Source organism: Diplotaxodon limnothrissa, linkage group LG4, assembly GCF_057381915.1.
Source record: "Diplotaxodon limnothrissa isolate DT_005_m linkage group LG4, D_limnothrissa_male_GT1.1, whole genome shotgun sequence".
Lineage (NCBI taxonomy): Eukaryota > Metazoa > Chordata > Actinopteri > Cichliformes > Cichlidae > Diplotaxodon > Diplotaxodon limnothrissa.
This window is the reverse complement of record NC_140599.1, coordinates 25654901-25676481: the sequence shown is the minus strand read 5'-3', so window position 1 is coordinate 25676481 and position 21581 is coordinate 25654901. Positions and strand designations below refer to the sequence as shown.

Below are 21581 nucleotides of genomic sequence, written 5' to 3'. Positions count from 1 at the left end.
AGTAATCATTGAGCAATGTGTGTGCATAGTTCATGGATCAAAGGTTTTTGTAATCAGAGGTCGTCCTAATACTTTTATTAGCCTCACATTAGTTAAAAGCTCTCCAGTGACCTTCTTCAACAGCAGGAGAAATCAGGCTGAACTAGTTTCATTACACACATGCTATATGGTTTTTTATTTGGAAACTGCAATCACGACCACCAGAAGCTGACAGAGAAGCTGAGCTCTAAGGAGCGGACGTAGTGCCAGTGTCGGACAGGGATGAAAAGAACGTCTCCAGGCTGTAACACGCATTCGAGATACGGAGCTCTGGCAAACTCCGGGAAGCGCTCGGCATCTGGATTTTCCACCTGCACCTAGACGGAAGAAGTCAGAAATTGGAAATACTGCATACATTTGCACGTCCGACATGTGCTATCTCCATGGACTGTCAATCCTACCTGACTGGTATTGTGAAGCAGCTGTGATTGATGAGGGTACAGCTTGCCTGTGTCCTCGGGGGAATATAGGCGAATGTATTTGCTTCCCACTACCTGTATATACAGAAGGAATCCCATGTGGTAAGGAAACTGTTATCACATGATCAACCTTTGACATTAATTTAATTCATAAAGCATTACAGTTAACAGCACCTGCGCCAGAAAGTTCTGTTGAGGATCTTGGTGAAGAGGAGAGACTGTACCCCCGGGACCAAACCACGCATTCACAGTAATATCCTCTTCGTCGCCTTCACCAAGACAGCAATAATCAGGGAGGCGGATATCATCCTTGAGCTCTGGTATCTAAGGTATAATCAAACAGTAATAGGGCATTTAAGACTAATTTTACTTACTAAATAGTATCTTTTTTTCTCATGAGAACTTTGCCAACATTTCCTGGCAAGTAAAAAGAATTGCTAATTATTTTTCCACCTTCTGCCATGCAAACTAAAAAAAATGCATGACTTCTTTTTGTCAGTATATCCACCATAGTTTTCCAACTGAAAAATATTCATAAATACTCGATGGATTTCCATGAAAACTGGCACAGATATTCTGCCATAAGGTTGGTTTTTACTTAACTATTACTGATGAGCTCCCGTACAGCCTCAGAGAGTCACCCGAATGTCTGCAAACAGTCTGTTTATTTATTGGAATTTTCAGTCTCATTACAGCCCAGAGATATTTATCAGCCTGATAAATATCAGTCACAGATTGGCCTCCCCAAAGCCTGGATCTCAATATTACTGAAACAGTGTAGGATCATCCTAACAGGGAATTAAACAAAAGGCAGCCGACATCCAAAGAAGAGCCTTGAACGTCCTTAAGAAGCCTGGAGAACTGTTCAAGAAGACTACTTAAAGGAATTACAAGAAAGCTTGCCTAAGACCGTTCACACTGTGCCACATATTCACTTTCAAGCTCATCAGAATTGTATAATCTCGGTTTTTGCCTTTTACCTTGTATTCCCATGTATGTTTGCAGATGTTTCAACAAATCACTGCACAGACTTTGTATTTTCCAAGTGATATATAAAGAAATCAAAGCTTTTGCACATCAAAAATAAATGTTTCATTTAGAAACATGGCACTATAAAATCCCCAAGAAATGTAAAAAAATATAGATGCTGTGTGAAAATCGGTCTAAATGGTGACTCTGTGGCTGTGATCCTTCTAATCTAATCATAGAGTCCAAAAAATTGATCTTAATTATCCAGCCCTGATGTTGAAATTACTGCTAAAAAATACCACTAATGTTAAAAGCAATCTTGTGTTAGTATGACAGCTAGAAAAAGAATCCCGTTCTTTATAGTGCTGAAAATGTCATTTTTAAAGAAGTAAGTGTTAAACTGACAAAATTATTCACTTTTATTTTGGTGTTTCAAAACTAAAAATCTGAACTCTACCTGGTCAAAAAGCTGGTGCTGAGCCAAATAACCCAAAGCTTTCACTCCATCCTGTTCAATGTTGATACACAAAACAAACAACAAAAGCCCAGATATCATGTTAGAAATCCCAAGGTCTTCTCTTTCTCTCATTCACATAAATCGGCAGTCCCCCACCTCCGGGCCACAGACCGGTACCGGGCTGCGAGGGTTGCGTCTTGGGTGTGAAATTTATGGTTTCCAGGGTTCTTATTGTTTACTCTGTTTCCCTGGGTCTTTTTCCTGTGTTGTAGTTGTGTGTCTTATTTTGAAAGAAATATTTACGTGTTACCATAGCGACCAGAGAGCATTAAGGGGCAGAGGGGAGCGTGTTACTCTCAATGTTGTTGGCGCATTTCAGGAGGACGCTGCTAATAAAGTTACACAATTACACAGTGAATTTGCGTTTAGTGTTATATTTACAAAATACTGCAGTTTTTGTCTTGGTTGTATCATTTTATTTTGTTGCATTTAGCCGCGACACCTTAAAGCCGGTCCATGAAAATATTGTCTGACATTAAACCGGTCTGTGGCGCAAAAAAGGTTGGGGACCACTGATATAAATAATGTGATTTAAAGACTTGCTCAAGATGCACTTACTTTATTCAAAACATATCTATCAATGAATTCATTGACCGTGAGCAGCGTTTGTGACCAATCCTCATCAGTGTACCTGGATCCCACCTCAACAGGAACAGTCCGGCAGCCGGCCACAGACCTCAGGTATTCTATGCTTTGCAAGAGGGAGACAGTTACTTGAGTGAGTCACACATAAATGTGGCGATCCTGGTTTCAAGCGATGCTTCAAAACATCTTATATATAAGCACGTCAGGATGTGACTGAGGTGCCAGAAGCTGTATGTCAGATGCCAGAGTGAATAGGCTGCTGTCAGGAGTGAGCAATGAGAGGGAGGACAGTGAAGGATATTATTAAATTGAAAGAAAGTTATATCAGACGCTGGTGTCAGACTTGAGAGTCAGGAATCACATATGCAGAGATGAGTAAACAGACCTGTTGTCCCTATTTGTTCACATAGTTAAGGAAATGACAGATAGATATCAAAGTGATACACACTGCATACTACATGTCAGCTGCCTCTCTGTACCAAAGTCCTTCAGGTTTTCTGTCCTCTCAGCTTGATAAGTGCACTCTGCTGCTGCCGCAAGTGTAAAATAGTCTGATTACAAGGCTGGACTGGATGTAAGTGCTGCATTTAACCAAGGTGGAGGAGCGCAAACATGGTAATACTGTGAAGCTTATTGTCACAGACAGAATGTACAATTTTGAGAGTGGTTTACAAATCGACTTTAACCTTTTCAGTGCATGATTGAGATTAGCATACTAATGAGAGTAAATTGGTTCATAGTTGGGGGAAACAGCTGGCTGGTGTCATCCGGACAAAAATATGCAAACCACAATGATTGATAATAGCCAATTAATTAATACAAATAGCAATCATGAACTGAACAACAATACATTCTGTACAAACAAACCTCCAGGGGTGTTTGTTGAAAGCAGGCCAATGGTCGATGATTCCTTCTAAAATCACCGGTTTGAGGGGGAGCAGGAAGTTTGTTTTGAAACTTTCCAGTGAAGGACACTTTATCCTGAGAACCGCCGACTCTTCTTTGATTGCAGAGACAAGCGGGCTTTCAATCTTTATTCTCTGGAAATGATTTCAAAATGAAAAAAAAAAAAAATCAATTCAACCTTTAGAGGAAAACGATAAGAAAAACAAGTCCTTGATTATATCTCACATATGTGAGTAAACAACTATCAATTAAGTCTTCTCTGGGTTCCAGCTTATACTGATTTCAGTGTTCTTTTGTACTGTAAGTGTGGCAGGCAATTTAATCATAGTATGACTTTAAGCTTCTGGGAAATGTGGTGCTACTTTCTACCATTTCCTTGCCCTGATTAACCAAGAACAAATTAAAGACAACATTTCTAAATACTTGTTAGTTGCAGCCCCATTCCCCACTGTGCAGCTCGTGACAGATGGGTAGACTATTTCAACAGCTTTTTTAAGATGATAGCTTTTAAAAGGGGAAAAAAAGCACGAAAAATCCTGCCAGCCCTGCACTAAACTCTCCATCTCTATTTAGATGGTGTCTAAACAAAGTGACCTGACATTTGAAAAGTTGCTGCACTTAATCTTCAGTGACATCTGATGGAGTGCAACAAAATGAAGGTCACAGAGGAATTTCTTTTCCAAGCGTCCAGAAGATTTACTCTGAAATGTCCCCATCAGTCACTATTAGTTCGAACTCTGAATCAGGTTGAATGAAATGTACAAGAATGTTTTCTCACAAGTAGAACTATCAGTTAGTAATTACTAAATAAACTAAAGGACTGACAGAAAATTGTGCATTTCAGATGAAAGAAAAAAAAATCGCTGACCTTGACCTCAGCATGTTCACTCTCATCCTCTTCTTTAGTAGAGCTCAATGTCCTTATGTGACTTTGCAGAATCCGAACAATAACCTGAAGTATATCACCCATGATGGCCGCGCCCATGATTAGACCCATGTCACAAGTCCGAACAGCCTCCAGGATCTTGTCTTCGGAAGGACTTTCACAACACAGTGCCGCCACTTTGAAGAGGCAGCCATATGAGTAAACGCGCCTCCACTCCTTGTCCACATGCCGCCATGTTCCGGTGTTGAGCTTCTCCCATGAAATGTCCAAAATAATCTGAGCATTAAGCAACCGGCTGGAACTTGTGATGTCTCCGTACAACTGCTTCCTGGACTGTTGCAGCATTTCCACCACACTCAGCTCCACTTTGTCACTGAATTTCAGTGGAAACTGGTCTTCATTAGCAGGCAGTACTGGAGAGATTTTTGACCACAGCGATGCCATTGACAAGAAGGTCGTTACTTTTACTGTGAAATGAACAATGAAAGTGAGTCAGGGTTAACAGTGAAGTGTCAACTCAAGTTTTTATAATGAAGCACTTAGAAGTTAAATTTGCTCAGATTTAGGCTCACTTTCACCAATTCACTGACTCTTCTTTTTTTAAAGGGGAGGGATGTAATTTAATGACTCCTTATGTATTTAGCTGGTTATTGAGCCCACCAACTGTTAAAACAGCCTGCCATTGTCGCACAAATACACAGTACGCTTGTTCAGCCTCTTTGGTGCTGTGAAACAGATGTATACAACTAATTACTAAACTGGCAACAACAGAACACAGGTGAGGGCATCCTGAGCCAGAACCGGGGGGGCGAGACACATGCATGAAAACAACACTTTTGCTGCATTGTTGCTGGAGCCGCCAACTCCGCCTCCATGTGACTCCATCAGCGTTTGGATGGTCTGTGTTGCTGGAGATGATGCCAAAGCAGGAGGCAGCCAACTCCGAGGGCCTGATTCATTTTAGTACAGAAACGCAGCCCTGTGAACTCAGAGGCAGACTGGACTAAACAAAGAAAGCATTTGATATGCCACATGCCTAAGCCATCCACGACCCTGGAGTGCACTCCAACTGATTTTTACACAGTCACATGGGCTGTGCAGCAAACCCAAAAATCCAATGGAAACCCCAACGACTTAGGATATTTGGGGAATTACAGTCCCTTCAGTGAGATTTCATTATGGAAGTCATCAAAGTATGAGCAAAGAGTGAACTTTATCTCATTCATTTTTTTTCTTTATGCAGCAGCGGGAGAAAGCCAATTATATTTTTCGTTAAAGCCTCGGAGATTAGACTCACGCAGTGCAATTCACTCTATGCTCAATTTTATCCCAAAATCTCACAAGAAACAAAGATGTAACATGAACGCAAGGCTGTAGCTTTAAAACGTGGCTACTTACACATACACACAGAGAGATATATATTTTCCTATAAATATAAATGTTCCTATTTTTTGCTACTAAAGCTTGCCGGGAATTTCCCATTTAAAGCTATGACGCAACGCACTTAATACCTGAAACAGGTTTATGGACACAGAAATAGAGGACCAGACCTCATGAAAATATTTAGTTTTCCATATTTATCCCTTTCTTCCTTCTGTCATTCTTCGTCTCTTTCCTGTTACTAGCAGTCTGTGAATTTTGCACACTTGTGAAAAACGTTTTGGCGGCAATGTTTCATGATGACTCGTAAACACGGAGACTTAATTTAAGTTCAAATTAAATCCCTAAAATGCCACATTTACCTTTTACTAAGCCATTTACACCAATAATCCGATAATATCTGTGAAATTACGGAACAACTCCACACACACGCGCGCGCTGCTCTGACGCCTGTGGCACAACAAAAACACACCGGGAGGAAACTCGAATAGCTAAACATATTGGTTCCACGCTGCAGTGTAGATATTAAAAGCTGTATATAAAAACTGATCCCATCAAATTATTAATGACAAAATATTGCTTTTATGGTTTATTTATTTTCAAGAACTTAAGCCTTTTCTTTTCCTTCTCAAAAGGCAGAAACTGGGATTCCCTTTGTGGTCCAGTAGATGGTGGCAGCATCTGCACTTCCTCTAACCCGTGAGGTTACAGTCCCACTGCAAAGGCAGGATGGCATTGAATTAAATGGTACTTTGCTAAGTCCTTGGACTTTGCGACCCCCCCCACCCTCCCCTTCTCCAAGTCAAGCTGGCGCACTGCACACCCCTGTTTGTTTGTCATGTGCTGCCAGTTTCCTGCCAAGCATACACACTCCCACGCATATCCTACTCCTACACACACATTTTTGCTCACAATCTCTCAGACTACTGGCTATTTAAAACCTGTGTCTGTCTCATTTCTGTCTTTTTAGATGATTAACCAGATGCTCTGAAGCTCAGTTAAAATGAAACAGCGCTCTGGTGACAGCACCACCTCATTTACATACAATTATAAATTTGGCTTAACAGGTGAAATGACAGAGTCCAGTCAATAGACTGTCTTGCAGTGAGACCCCAGCTCTTTTGTCACATTAAATGACAGCACACAACTATTTGTTTTTCCTCCCTTTTAATTGCTCCCACTGCTCGAAACGATTTATGTAAACACAGATATTCCAAGAAGGATGATTGATATTTATCAGCTCAAGTGAAACCATAATTGGATTTGTCTTTTTGATGTCACACAGAGATATTTGGAGGGGCAGGGCAGTTATATTGCTTTTTTAGGGGGTATGTAGCCTGAACAAGCATGATAGGAAACCTTCGGCAGGGAAGTGTAGAATCTATAAACACAGTGCACTATTATCAAATGTCAAACACTCTATGAAATTCAAATATTCTCTCAGTGCAAACTGCACAGCCGCTCTTGTATGTAAAGCAGATGGAAACAAGAGAGAGACAGCGTGGCTTTCCAGGAATCACGGGGGATTTTAAAATGTTTCAGATGTTTCTATTCATTCTCACAGTGTAAACAGCAGAATCCTCATTGCTCGATCTTTTGTTCACCTCCTGCATGGAGGTGAGAAATTACTGTGACAGCCAAAAAAGGCTTTGTGTTCTTTTATGCTTTTTAAGCTTTTCCCAAAAAAATTAAAATTAAAATTAAAAGGACTAATTGCAAAAACAGGTAATTACAAATTTAAAAGAATAAAGAAAATCAGTATTTGAGTGCTTGACAAGATACTTGTGCACAATTGCCTAAAACAATGACCTTTTGTAATAATGTTAAAGGTTTAAAAAAATAAAGTAATATGCCAACAAGCATCGAAGATTTTAAAAAAAAAGCCACTCAATCGGATAAGTTCCTATAGGCAATAAATATTGGACCAAACCTCAGCTCTGCTCACTATTGTGTAGGATGTCGAGGGACACAAACCTTACACTGTGGATGTGAATGATGTGTTTCTGAACCTCTGCTTGTGTGAGCAGTGAGGGTGGTCCCAGCAGGAGAGGTCGATGTATTATTCAGATGTGTCTGACTCTGGTTGTAAGACAGCACAGGGCTGAAGGTCAGAGGCCCAGCACTGTTGTTCGTCCCTGTGCTCACAGCACTGACTTCATGTGCAGGTCGTCCTTCCAACACTTCATCGACAGGGGTCAGCAACCTTTCTCTTCTTTATGTAGAAGGAAAGGCCCATGACTCTGTTCCTCCCAGGGCCTAGTTAGAGCGTGCCATTCAGAAAATATCTTGGAATTTAATTTCAAAATATTTTTTTTACACCTGATTTGAAAAGATTTCTTGATTTCAGCTAGTGAGTCCACCGATATGTAATCTAACACATACATGTCAGTAATGTCACGGTCCTGGGTCGGGTCGACCCAGCATTTTGAGTTATGTTTTGGTTTATTTTTGCATTATGGATTGGTTATTCTCTGGTGATACTGTTTTGATTACAATTATATTCTGATTCTTTAGTTGATGACGATGATGATTATGTTTGGTTTAGGTTGCCTGTGCTTGGTCTTCTCTGCCCGTATGTCCCTCTGTTTGTCCATGACGTCATTATGCCTGTTTACGAGTCTGTCTCTGTCTGGCGTGTGCTTCCTGTCTTATTTTGTAGGTCTGTGTCCTTTGTCAGTGCGTTCAGCTTTGTGCTCTCCCTGTCTCGTCAGTGTAATCAACGTCAGCTGTGTCTCCCAGCTGTTTCCTCTTTGCTCCGTTCACCTCTTGTATTTAGTGTCTGTGTCTTCCCCTACTCGGTGTCGCGTCGTACCCTCAACTAGCTGTGTGTTCTGCTTCTATGTTCCTAGTGTTTGGTCTCCTGCTCCAGTTTAGTGTTTCTTTCCAGTGTTTCAGTCCTTGGTTCCTCTGTTCTGACTTTTGGTTTTCTTTTGGTGAGTTTAGTTTGTACGAGGTTTTTCCCAGCAATAAAGCTGCGCCTTAAGTTTCACTTCCGTGTCTGAGTTCTGCATTTTGGGTCCACCACTCCTGCTTGCCTGCCACACAGCGATTCATGACAAGTAAAACCAACAGCATGTTGCTCATCCTAACAATTAAATTTAGGGCAAAGACTGTTTGTGTGGACAATGTGGAACATCTTAGCAATTTAACTTTAAAAAATTAAAACAAAATAAATAATAACTATGCAGGTCACATTGTCATTTAGCACGTTAAGGAAACATATATTTTATTTGAAACAACTTGTACAACACCTTCACTCCAAAAAGCACAAAAGGCAACTCAAGTGTGTTGTCATGGCATCGTGTGATAGTCTTAATAATCCTGTAGCAAAAAGATTTGCACGCCTGTTTCAGCATTTTTTAACCAATTATCACACACACACTGCACATTGCAATATATCTCCCCTTATGCAAAACAGAAAACAAAAAACTATAACAAAAACTATATTTCCCATTATGAAAGGTTGTGCATAAGTTAAATGCATCCTCTAGGAAGCTCAAATGAATAAATGGATGTGTCCTGTTGTGATTCAAGTTGCTAGTCTTACCAATACAATGATTATGTCATTTTGATGCTTCCAGATTGATCAGTGGCTTTCTCTGTTCCAGCATTGGCATCAAAACACACGGTAACCTGAATCTGACTACAGTTAAATGCCTTCCCTGTTTTCTTCACGTGGTTTGGGTAAAATCCAGATTTTAGAAAAGTGAATTCCCTTCAAAGCTGCCCAAAATGATATACAGTGTCTCCATATATTTGTGCAGTTCCATATAAAGGAGACATCTGGTAGCGCCACTTAACTTAACGTCTTTGAAGACCAAGCATGCTCTCCATGGCAACAACATCCCCCAATGGCAGTGGCTCTTTTAAGCAGGGGAATATACCACCGTTAGTAAAGCGTAAACCATAGAAAATGTGCTATTAACTATTTAGTTTTATTTTTTTAACACATTTTTTGGTTGCTGAATCTGGAAGCATTAAAATGACATAATCATTGTATCGGTAAGACTAGCAACCTGAACCACAACAGGACACATCCATTTATTCATTTGAGCTTCCTAGAGGATGCGTTTAACTTATGCACAACCTTTCATAATGCCCAGAGCGACATGAACCAATCACACAGATGCAAAACAAAAACAACTCCTCAGAGCACAACAGAGTCTGAACCAATTCAACAACAACCCTGTGGGCAGTTCTCGGCTTGCAGTTTCCTTGGATTTGTAGTCTTCTTTTCAAGAAACAACTGATAAGTCAAATCATTTTAGAAAGACTGCAGGAGCTCTGTTGAGGTTCAAGTCATCTTATATGATCTTCATTTGCAGATGAAGATACAGGATTTACCAAGGAAAACGACAATGTGATCTAAAGCTCCAGATCCTTTTGGTAAGACTGATTTGTAAACAACTGTTTCTGACACTTCAGATTTTTTTTTTTTTTTAAAGTTAATTATTTATAGTGTTCTTAGTCCCTTATAACATATTTCAGCACCTAAATTTTTCTGAATTACATTACCACCAGATTTATATTATATTATCTAATATAATAACGTAATAATAATACACGTACTCTATATCCGTTTCCTCTTTTGGTCAAGTTGAATGATTTCATTTCATAAAAGTGCTCTCCAAGTAGCTTTATTTAATTCAATTTCTTTCCAAGTAAACAGTTTTAATTTTATGCCTCTGCAAGTAGGAGGCTTTCCTGATACATTGTTTGGAATCTCAGCTGTGCCCGGGTTTGTGCAGTAAACAATTAATTTGGTTTGTATTATCATAATTCCCTTTGAACCTGGGCTTGTCTCAGCAGTGGTACAACAAAAAATCTCAGCAGCAGCAGCTCAGGGTTTGCCAGCAGTCAAACAGGGCAGCATGGACCGTGACTGTCAGCAGCATATTCCCAGAGGCCGTGAGGGTAGAACCACCGAGGCACCACAGGAGGGATGTAATCACCACCATTACGCTCCAGGTGCTGCTGAAAAAAAAAGGAAGATTGAAACAAGCCTCCGGTGGTGTTGCCATGGATCAGAATCCAATTAAACACTGTTTAGCTTGACACAAACTGCCAGTCGTAGCCTGTTGACTCATGAAATTAATGTATTGTCATGGCACAAAGAAATTGTTGCCACAGAGAGTGCAGCATGACCTGAGGCAGTACCCATTTGAAGCACTGCAGCTTCATTCTGAGGTCATGTAAATTTCATCAGGCAATTCAAGTGTCAGAGAAATCACACAATATTGCATCTGTAATTTCACAATGAGTATTTTTTTTGTCACTGCTCAGTTTTAGAGGTCACCTGTTTGCTTAACCTTGCACAGGAAAACACATCATGTCACAACTACCAAATTCAGTGTCACATTTATCCCCAAGGCAATTTATGCATACATAAAAGCTAGCAGAGGTTAAGGGTTGCTACATTCCTTGGAAACCTGGTAATGGATATTTGGAAATGCCCTGGAGAGGTAACAAATGAGAGGTGTAAAGTTAAATGTCCTGTGAAATCATCAGGAGATCTGAAACAAGCTGCCTTTACAGCCTCGGGGAGGTTTCCACAGACAATTATCTCTGGCACACCCGGCCGTCAGCTCAGTGTGACTACAGGTCAGCGTTGCAGGGCTGCTCACTTACAGATGTTCCTGGTAAGTCAGAGGCAGGGATGACAGAGCCGTCCCCTGGGTCACTGCGAAGACATGGGCTTGCCAGCTTGGCATACCTCCACAAAGCAGTGTTAGCGAAGCGCTCTAGCCCACATGCTCCAAATAGGTGCTCAGTTCCACTGGCTTTCTGTGGGACGCTAGAGTGCAGACAGTCCGTCAAAACCACTTTGGATCAAATTAATGCAACCAGGTGTGCTCCTGCAGTTGGGGCTCAGGTGACACCTGCTACTTCCCTTTAATTAGAGCTCAAACAGCTGTTTCAGGGTAGACAGAAAGGGGGAAAGTCCCCAGGTTACTCTGCTTCCTCAGTCACCACTTGATACTGGTCATGTTTGATTATTGATGGAAACTTGGGGTGATGCTTATACGCAAATCAATACCAGGCGGTGGGGAAATATACCGTTTCAACCTTTCATTGGAATAGAAAAAAATAATGACACTGAATGTGTTTGCCTGCTTGAAAAATCCCCCCCCTTTTTCAACTCTTCCCTCGGTGCATTTCTAAGAAGAGCATGGCACTTCTGGCCAAAAAGATTCACTTCTGACAAATATGACTCACTTGGTAAGCAAGGTGGAGATAAAAGTGGAAGCAGTCTTCACCTCGTTATTCTAGTACTGTGAAAAATCTTCAGTGGGCTGCAAGCTCTGAGGGTAGTTTAGGTAGCTTTGATCTTTCTTGGATGCAGTAATAAGCATAGTAAATATGAAGAGAAAGGGTATCATCTTGAAATATGATTTCCCTTTGGTTCTTTAACAAGGCTAAAACGAGGTGGGTGGTCACCTCCAGGGGTTCTGCAGGAAATTCTTAGCTTCTGACAAGGTGCTGGTGTAGAGCTCATACATACAACCGTAGCATCTGAACAAAGTGATATTACTCCAAATGTCTTGGAGGCCCCTGCAGCTGGAGAGCCTACGAGTCATTAGTAAAACTGCCACTGCTATGCAGCCTTTAAATCTTCAAGTCACAATGTGGATAATCTGTAAATGAGGACAACACATTTGCCTATGTTCTACAGTGCATGTCTGATGTACTGCATTTCTGAGCTACAGAGAAAAAAGACGTTAATGACACTGGTTTGATTGATTGCTCTCAGTGCATACATATGCAAATGTGAATAATATGCATTTTTAATAACAGGTTAACAATGAAGAGTTGAAGGACTGGAATGATTTCAGGAGGTTTTTGCTTTTTCTGCCCGGAAATCGTACCTCTTTTGCAGCTTTAAGCCGTTTTCTTGAACAAATACAACCTCGACTCCTTAATCTCTCCTTATTCTAGCCTGCAAATGTTCAAAGGTCAGTCCAACACAAGGAGTTCATTTACCAGCAGAGAGCAGTGTTGTGGCAGCAAAGTGCTCCTCCTTCACGGCTTAACAATTTAGTATGCAAAGAGGAAACAGAGATAGTTGCGTATGTCATGCTTTCTTTGTTGACAATTCTTGACTCCAAAGGCTTTTCATCAGGTCAGATTTATGAACGACACCCCCAACATTAGAGAGAGAGGCTGTAGAACAGAGATTAAGACTTCAAAAGCGAGTCAAGACAAAGAGGAAAAAAATAGCTATGTACACCACAGAAAACTCTCAAAATCTTTTTCATCGCTTCACGCTTTTCAACGCACAGAACAATGATTTTATTCAGGTTTATGAATATTATGGTTGACCCATGCAGTCAACAGATCATTTTCAATTGAGAACTCGTAGAATTCTGCTCATTTTCAACCGCGACTTGAATGCATCCAGTTATATTAACAAAGTATTTAATCTTTTCTGCTTTCTCCTGTTTTGCATTTGGCAAAATTAAAGTTGGAACATAAAAAACAAATTCCATCCAAAGACCAAAACTGTGATGCACAGTCGCTTATTCCTGTGTGTCTCCGTGTAAAACAGGAGAATGCTTTTTGTACCTATTACAGGTTCCAGAAACATCCCTTATCCTTTTCTTCGTGTTAGAAAAAGGTTACAGAAGATCAGAAAGGCACTCAGAATTGAAAATACATGCACTCAGAGACTCCATAACAGTGCATGCACCAAGTCAACAATGCCTTTTGGTGGTTTGTGAACAAATAAAAGTTGTGGATGTCTGACCTTGGCACACATTACCTGCTTCAACTGGGTTAGCAGTCACCTCCACTTGTGAAGAGGAGTCTCTTCTTCATTTGTGCACAAGCGGAAACCTAATGCTTCGGGAGAATGCATCCACAAAGTTCTATTTCAGTATAAGGGAGGGTAAATGTTCACACTTGTTTGCAGTGAAGGGAAGAAGATGGTTAATTTTCATGGCACCTGTGACCTGCCACCGTCTCTGTCACAAACAACTGCCTCGGTAAATAAGGAGGAAGAGAGGAAAATGTATCATGGCAGATTCAGTGACAGAGCGGTGTTCTTTGTCCCAATAGTCCTGGTTGTAACTGTGTAGAAATGTTGTCACATTGTATTGATTTAGGAAAGCAGAAGTGTTGATGGATTATTTCACTTTGGGTTTGCATGCGTGAAAGAGATGCTTTATATGAGAGGAAAGCCTCCGTTTATTCATCTGCATCGCTGTAATCATTTTTTATAATCAGCATCATTCAACATCCTGCTCAGATTGCAAAAATATTAATTTCCTTGCATTATATGTTGTGTGGGAGCCGGAACAAAAACACAAATAAAGCAGAGGAAAGCGATTCAGTTCTTCAACCACCTGCCTCTCTGATGAACAAATACACAGAAACAACTCTGAGCATACCCAGGGGCTCTTATCACATCCTGCTGTCAAATGGGTGCTGATCCATCATCCAAGTTCAGTGTTCACATTGTGACACACTGACCTCTTTGAATCTTTAATATGAATGAGCTGGATGTCCGGGGTTATCGTGCTGAAATATACAGCGAAAAATTTCCATATTAGAAAACTGCTTCTTTTTGAGCAGCTGCGCTTGAAAACCCATTTAATGTACACGTTGTGCCAGTGTGAGTGTCTAGATGCAGTCCTTTATATTGCTTTTATTGTCTTATTCAGGGATAGTTAGGAGAGCGCAGACAAAATGTGGCCAGTTGTTCCCAGCTTCCCTCCACCTTTTCCCCCCCACCTGACACAGCAGACTTTCACAGATTTCCTATTACAAGTGTTTCTTCTTCTTTTTGCTCCTCATCCAAGAGAAATTATGATCTATTCTCAAGTCCTACAAAGCTACATTTCTGGTAACCTTGGAAACTGCAGCTTTGTTGGAAATGGCTGTAGCACTGGTCTTTCGAAATGTCAGATTATCCAACCATCCACAACTTCTGTGTTTTACGTTAGTTGACATAAAATATGATAAAGCACTTTTGCACATTTTCTCGCCTTGTCAGATTTGTTGGGCGGCAGCAGTGGCTAAACTAATGTATGTCTTTGGATTCTGGGAGGATACTAGAGCACTTGGAGAAAACCAACACAGCCACAGGTAGAAAGTGCAAGGTCCCAAATGACCAGCAGGTGTGAACTCAGCACTGTCTTGAGTGTCAGTGTTTGTCAGCTTCTCTGTATTAGTCTGTGATGGACTGGCAAACAGGATGCACATCCTCTACTGCTCCATAGGCAGGTGGGTTAGACTTTACATTTTCTTTAATCCTTAATTAGATAATTTGACAAATGTGTTACTCTTATTCTCTTTGTCAAATTTTCTCAAAGAGGGATCAGTGAAATGTCTGAAAGAACACCACACAGATGAACTGGCTGAAGGCGTCTTGTCCTCTGTAAGCTTCTTACATTTCATTTGAAATCAAACTCAGAGCAATTCATAAGCTTTCTATGTTAGTTCTGAGAAGATTTGCCCTGAGGGGGGATCTGTCCTGCATAGCCACTGGGCTGCAATTTAATTCGTTTTCATTTGATTGTCTTTTTGACTTTGACAATTAAAAAAGCAAAATCTTATTGAATTCAAAGTCATTTTAACTGCCCATCAAAGAATACTGCGTATTAGTAAACTGGTGCTTTTTTAAAATATACATCAAAATAGTTTAATAATTCAGAAGTCAGTATTACCAGCAGCTCTGACTATTGCACTTTATTGACTTTATTTATAAAAAACAAAACAAAACTTAAAATATGAGCAGGAAGAAACCTTTGATTGCCTGTCTGGCCACTGGAAGGATTTTTTTGTTTTTCATATTTTCTGCAGTTGAAAGCATGTGATGAATCCTCTGCTTGTAGGATGTGAAAGCTTTGGCAGTTCACTGACTCCAGGCAAACTTGGCAAGCCTCACTAGGTTATGTTTTAACTTAGACAGATTAAAGTCTCACACTCAAGCCTCTCCCTTGATATGCTTCTCTAATCCTGATGGTAATGCTAAGTAAAACATAGAAATATTGGGATTCATTATGGTAATATTGCACATTTGCAGAGTCTGTGTGAAATCATGGAAATAATTCAAGCTGTTCACTTTATTTCATTTTTCAGTGCGGTTTATGACTCTTCTCCCAAATTAGAAAAGGGGAAAATATAATTAAACCCTGTATTATATTGAAATATAATGATGTGAACAATAGGAGGATAAAAATACAAGGTAAAATATAGCTGTATTACATTTTGCCAGCATTAAATGCCATTTTTTGTATTTATACATGCATGATATGCCTGTGTGGTCACTGCAATCATTATGATAGTAATTTACATCAGTAAATTAAATTTATCCGTATAAAATAAAAAACTATTGATATTAATTTTACATAAAGAATATAAAACACATGCATGAGTTAATACATGCATATATGCCTGTACATTTATACATACTCATCTACTTATTGCAGTGAAAACAAATCTAAATACTCAGAAAATATAAACAACATATTTAAAAAAATAAATTGATAGTACATTCAGGCTCTGTCTACAATTTTAGCAGCAAGCACCAAGTTACTGTTATCTTAATCTTGCCTAAATTACCACTGTGCAAAAAATCTATTTTATTTGAATTCTCCTGAGACACTCTCACAAAATTAAATTTGGAGACCCTCCAACCCTGCTTGATTTGTGCTGGAAGTGCATGATGACTTCGACTCTGGGAGAAAATATAAATAGCAGAGGCTGTTGGATGAGAAGAAGAATGATGCATATCTCACAACTATCTCAAACCAGCGAGAGAGAGAAAAAAAAAACAGCAGCAGATCTGATTTCTTCTGTCAAAATGTATTTCCCCAGTGATTCATTCATAAAATGATTGCACCTCAATAGATAAGGCTGGTAAAGCTGTTTTTCCAATATTTTTCCTAATGTCAACAAAACATGTAATAAATCCTGAAATAAATACAAGGGATATTTTACTAAGCACGTTTAGTATATCATGAATTACATGTTAAATAATGCAATATTAACAGTTTTTTAGAGTAAACACCCCAGATGAAGATATCTGCCAGCCATTTATTTGTTTCTATTTTCTTGTCTTCTTTTTTTCTTTTTTTATGTTTACAGGTACAAGACTAGTAGACTCTTAGATTGTAACTATGTAGATTGTATTACCCCTGTAACGATTCAATAGCTGTGACTTATCAGGATGAATCAAACAGAACATTAATGACTGACAACAAGTCAGTAGTTTGTTGTTAGTCAATAATTCTATGCTATTCTATATCCATGTATGTCTATTCTATTCTATTCTATTCAAGCTTTCTACAGCTACTTGACAATAAAAGATGAATATAGAATATCATATTTTCCAACATGCACCCCCAAAAATCCATACTGTTTCTTAAAATATTATCTTCCATTACCCCACATTTGCTCTGCATTCATAAATCTCATTGAGTTCTCATCATACATTTATTGTCCTGTCTATCCAGTTTCTTCAATTCATGGTTTCAAAGGCAGTCACTGGGCTACCACAGACAAACAGACAACTATTCACACATAAGTCAAATTTTAGAATCACCTGTTAACCTAACGAGTGTGCAAACACCGACCAGCAGATTCAGACCCAGGACTTTGTTGCTGTTAGAGTGACAGCCCTAACCAGTGCACCGCAGTACCACTGATCCACCCTGCCACACATACATGTTTGTGCATATTCTAACAGGAGAACACAAGCACCTTCAGACAAGCTAATATTTAAATCACAACTCAGTTCAAGGTTGAAGATCGGAGGTTTTTCTGCCTCTTTTTCAATTTATATGCTTGGCATTGTTGCCACATTTTTTTCCCAGAGTACAGTACACAAGGGCATGATTGCCTTCCTACCTGTGTGATGGAGACATTTCCTCTGTGACTTGAGGTCCCTTCATGCTTTCATTACAACAGGACCATACATCTTCCCTGTATCTTGATGGTGCTCAGGGAGTGCAGCAACCATCTGGGGAAGCATACAGACATACAACACTGTATCATTTGTGGCAACCTATCAACACCTGCCTCACCTTTTTTAATTCTGATTTAGAGGGCGAAGCAAGCAGCTATGAGGCAGTGCTGATGATACAATCCCCTTCAAACTGGGCCTGCTGAACAAAAGAGACCATGGAGACCAACTCTCCTCCAAGAGACACATGAATCATCACTGACAAGGCTCCTCCCCTTGCACTGTTGCCGCCATGAATTATCTACCTCTTGTAAAGGCCTTGATCAATTAGTCAATCTCTCAACTGCGGCCCTCAATTAACAAGGTGATTCCCAATGCTGCTAGCTCCTAACATGTTGTGCATTACTTGATGCTGCCAATTAAAGTCGTGCACTGCCACAGCACTCAGAGCCGATATGAGTATACAGAGGGATTCATCTATAACCACTCTGAGCCTGTGAAGCTGAAAATGAGGGGGTAGAAAGCATCTTTCTTAGATTGATGTGCTCAGGGATGCTGTTAGAGAATTGATTTTGTTATAAATTCAGCAAGAAGGTGCCAATCACCTGTGCTGGCAGCCAAAAACAGCCAGTATGAACAGAATCTGAAACGAAAGCAGGGCTAAAAGGAGATGTGTGCGGGTTCAAACAGAATACAGATTGGCATTGGGATATGTGGGCCCCCAGTGCTCCAGAGCAACATGCCACTACCCTAAGTCCACTCCAATAGACCGTTGCATGTGTCAAGGGGAATCTGGTGCGTGAGGCTTGCTGTAATTGGAGCAATCTGTTCCCTTGGCCTGAAGCTGCTGAGGCTGTTACATGTTTGAAGTCATAACCCTGGCAAGATGTCCTCTATTTCCCACTACTGGTGAGTGGCTATGCTGCTTGTTCGAGAAGCTCCGGCCCCTGCATGCTCTTCACTGCACCAAAACGCCCTTTGACATTTGCACTCCTGAATTGCCAGATTGCAGCCATCATGTCTGAATGCTTGGTCTATCCCAATTCCCTTTTCTGTCTGTGAGGTAAGGTACTTGCTTGAAAGGTAATTTCAAGCAAGTACAAAAGAAGCTATTAGAGCTTGAAGAGGCTTTCTATTAGAATGTGTGGATTTCGTAATCTTTGCACAGAACTTGAATTATTCTCGACAGGTTCAAATTAGCAGCAAGCTAACTCGGGTGCAATAGCTTTTAATTATGAACTGTCCCTGAAAATTTGAGAACTTTTCTGATAAAGTGAATATTCTTAAGCTATACAATGGTCATTACTCAAAAATAAAGTATTACACATTAAACATGACATCATTGGGAGTAATTAATTGATCTCCAAGACAGTAATTTGGTACACTGTTCGTTACATTACATTCACATTACCACACACGCTCATAAATCACTATCTTAATGAGGACATGAGTCTTTTCAGCCCAAAGAGACTTTAAAATGATCGCTACAGTTGTAGTCAGTATGCTGACTGCAATACAACACATGTTATGTAAGAATACATATTTTGCAAAGTTTCTTTAAATAGTGGTCCCCGGTATCGGTCCATGAGTCGTTTGGTACCAGGCTGCGAGAGTTGAGTCTTGGGTTTGAAATTTATGGTTTCTGGGGTTTTCAGGGTTTTAACTCTGTTTTGTAGTTGTGTGTCTTATTTTGAAAGAAATATTTACGCGTTACCATAGCGACCAGAGAGCATTAAGGGGCAGAGAGGAGGATGTTACTCTCAATGTTGTTGGTGCATTTCAGGAGGACGCTGCTAACAGTTACACAGTGAATTTGTGTTTAGTATTATATTTACAAAATACCACAGTTTTTGTCTTGGTCAAATCATTTTATTTTGTTGTATTTATCCGCGACATCCTAAAGGCCGGTCCGTGAAAATATTGTTTGACATTAAACTGGTCCGTGGTGCCAAAAAGTTACACCAGTTAGCATGTCTTTATCAGAGACTGAGGTTTGTGTTAGCTTTAGCTGATTGTGGCTCATAGCTACAGATCAACGGCACTGACAAAAGAATGATATTAATATTCTCATATAACTCAGTGTACTAAGAAGTATTAGGCAGAATTATCTTCTAACATGTGAATTAGTGTCATTTGCTTCATTTTAATGTGCTATTTTGAACCAGAAAATAATCCCATATTTTTCTTGTTAAATCAACTTTGGTGCTGTTACCATGTCTACAAATGAGTCTACTATTTACTGACCATGAAAAAAATACATAATTTGCCACCTGATGACATCATGACGGCTCTTAACCGACTCAAATATCAAAGATTATATTTGCTATTTCCTCTCTCATCTGGATAATCTAGGTGATATTTGTTTGACTTCACTCAGCACAGCAGTGACAATGCGGGAGAGGATATGGAGGGAAAATGTCCAGCAGGTCCGAGGTGATCTCTGTAGAAGTGCTAACCCATGTAATATAAAAGCTGCGTTCTTTCTCAGCTGGAGAGCATGACACATGAATGGCCACACAAATCCTCACATTCATATTGCAGCTGATAGACTGCCATCAAAGGTGCTGGGCCAGATGCATTACATTTCCTGGCTCATTGAAATCTCTCCCCCTCCCTTCATTCTATTTCAAATTAGACATGCTTTGTTGGAAAAGTGTCTTCTCTCAGATGAGAGCTGTAGATCTTTTCCAGAGCTGACTACTAAAACAATCCCGACAATATTGTGATACATCAGCCTTTTGTATTAAGTAGCTGTGATTCTTTGAAGAGACCTGAGTGTAATTTGAGCTAATGGCTAACTCTGTCAGCTCATTTTGCGCTTTCAGATAAATAAGGAAGAAGAATCCCTTTCAGAGATATTTGTCTTTTCTGTATTTTACTCTCAGTCAGAGTGATCCATGGGGAGCCCGGACAATTTGATGTCAATTTCTAACTGCATCACAATGCTTGGCCATTAAACTTTCAATTTGTAGTAAGTTGTCATTCTCTGGTGCTCTTTGACGCATTTGAATACTCATGATATTTGTAGATCTGGAGCAGCTGACATCCACAGGGCTCCATATAAGGGCATCTCAATTATTCTGCAGATGTATCCACATGGCCTGAACTGTACCTGACAGCCTGCATAATTGCAAAATTCCTATGGGTCTTCCACGGTGAGATGAAAGGAAAGCTGGAAAGTTATTTTTTCAGTAACTGCACATATGTTTTATTTTTAAATAAAAGAGAATATTACAGGTGTGTAATGTGTTAATACATGCAGTATAAATATGCTCACACCATTACATCAGGACACCACTGATGCTTTGCCTTTCATCCATCTAGTGTCTGGCCTCCCAAGCTCTGATCATATATGTCAAGACAGAACCTAGTTTGTTTGATTTAGCTGTGCCTACAGCTCCGTCACATAATGAATAAGCTTAAAAATCAATGTCAAATTAAGCTGCACACGAGAAAGAAGATTGCACTACAGTGACATAAAGCACAAAGTTCAGATCTGACTTGAGAAAATCAGTTCATTCCTGTGTCTCTTGCATCATTGCGCATTATATTTAATGTGTTAGGAGTTGTAATTCCTTGAGTCATGTTAAATGGCTTAAATAAATAAATGTAGATGGAATAATTGAGGAAAATTAAGGAAGGGAGGAATAAATTAAACAGTGCTGCAGTAAGATAAGTAGGTCAAAGGAAGTATTTGTATCTAATGCAAAGGGGTTTTGCATTCAACAGCTGAACATAATATTATAATGTACATAAACACTTCTATATATAAATTAGTATATTAATATAATGGGTTTATATAATATGTAACTGTATACTTGTATATAATAATATTAGTATATCTATGGCTCTGTAAAAATGAAGGATACATGAAATCTTCATTTAAAAAATATATAATAATACATGTTTATCGTGTGCATTATACTTTGCTGTCTTAGGAAGAATAAGAAATTTATTCAAGCAAGTTTTTGCTTA

General features: G+C 39.6%; 1 protein-coding gene across 1 annotated transcript; it reads right to left on the bottom strand.

Moving 5' to 3' along the window:
* Window positions 1-69: 69 nt before the first annotated feature.
* kdm8 (lysine (K)-specific demethylase 8) lies at window positions 70-6141 on the bottom strand. The gene is made up of 8 exons (XM_085352676.1): window positions 6064-6141; window positions 4304-4788; window positions 3397-3569; window positions 2503-2635; window positions 1885-1935; window positions 633-782; window positions 441-533; window positions 70-356 (listed from the first exon to the last, which is right to left on the bottom strand). The coding sequence occupies exons 2-8, from the start codon at window positions 4763-4765 to the stop codon at window positions 192-194; spliced, it is 1227 nt and encodes a 408-aa protein (XP_085208802.1). The 5' UTR covers window positions 4766-4788; window positions 6064-6141; the 3' UTR covers window positions 70-191.
* Between the last annotated feature and the right edge of the window lie 15440 nt (window positions 6142-21581).

Coding starts and splice junctions, on each gene's coding strand:
- kdm8 (XM_085352676.1), bottom strand. CDS start 4,765: ATGGCATCGCTGTGGTCAAAAATCTCTCCAGTACTGCCTGCTAATGAA. Junction 3,570..4,303: donor GTGAACATGCTGAGGTCAAG/GTCAGCGATTTT, acceptor AATCATTTCCAG/AGAATAAAGATTGAAAGCCC. Junction 1,936..2,502: donor ATAGATATGTTTTGAATAAA/GTAAGTGCATCT, acceptor AACATTGAACAG/GATGGAGTGAAAGCTTTGGG.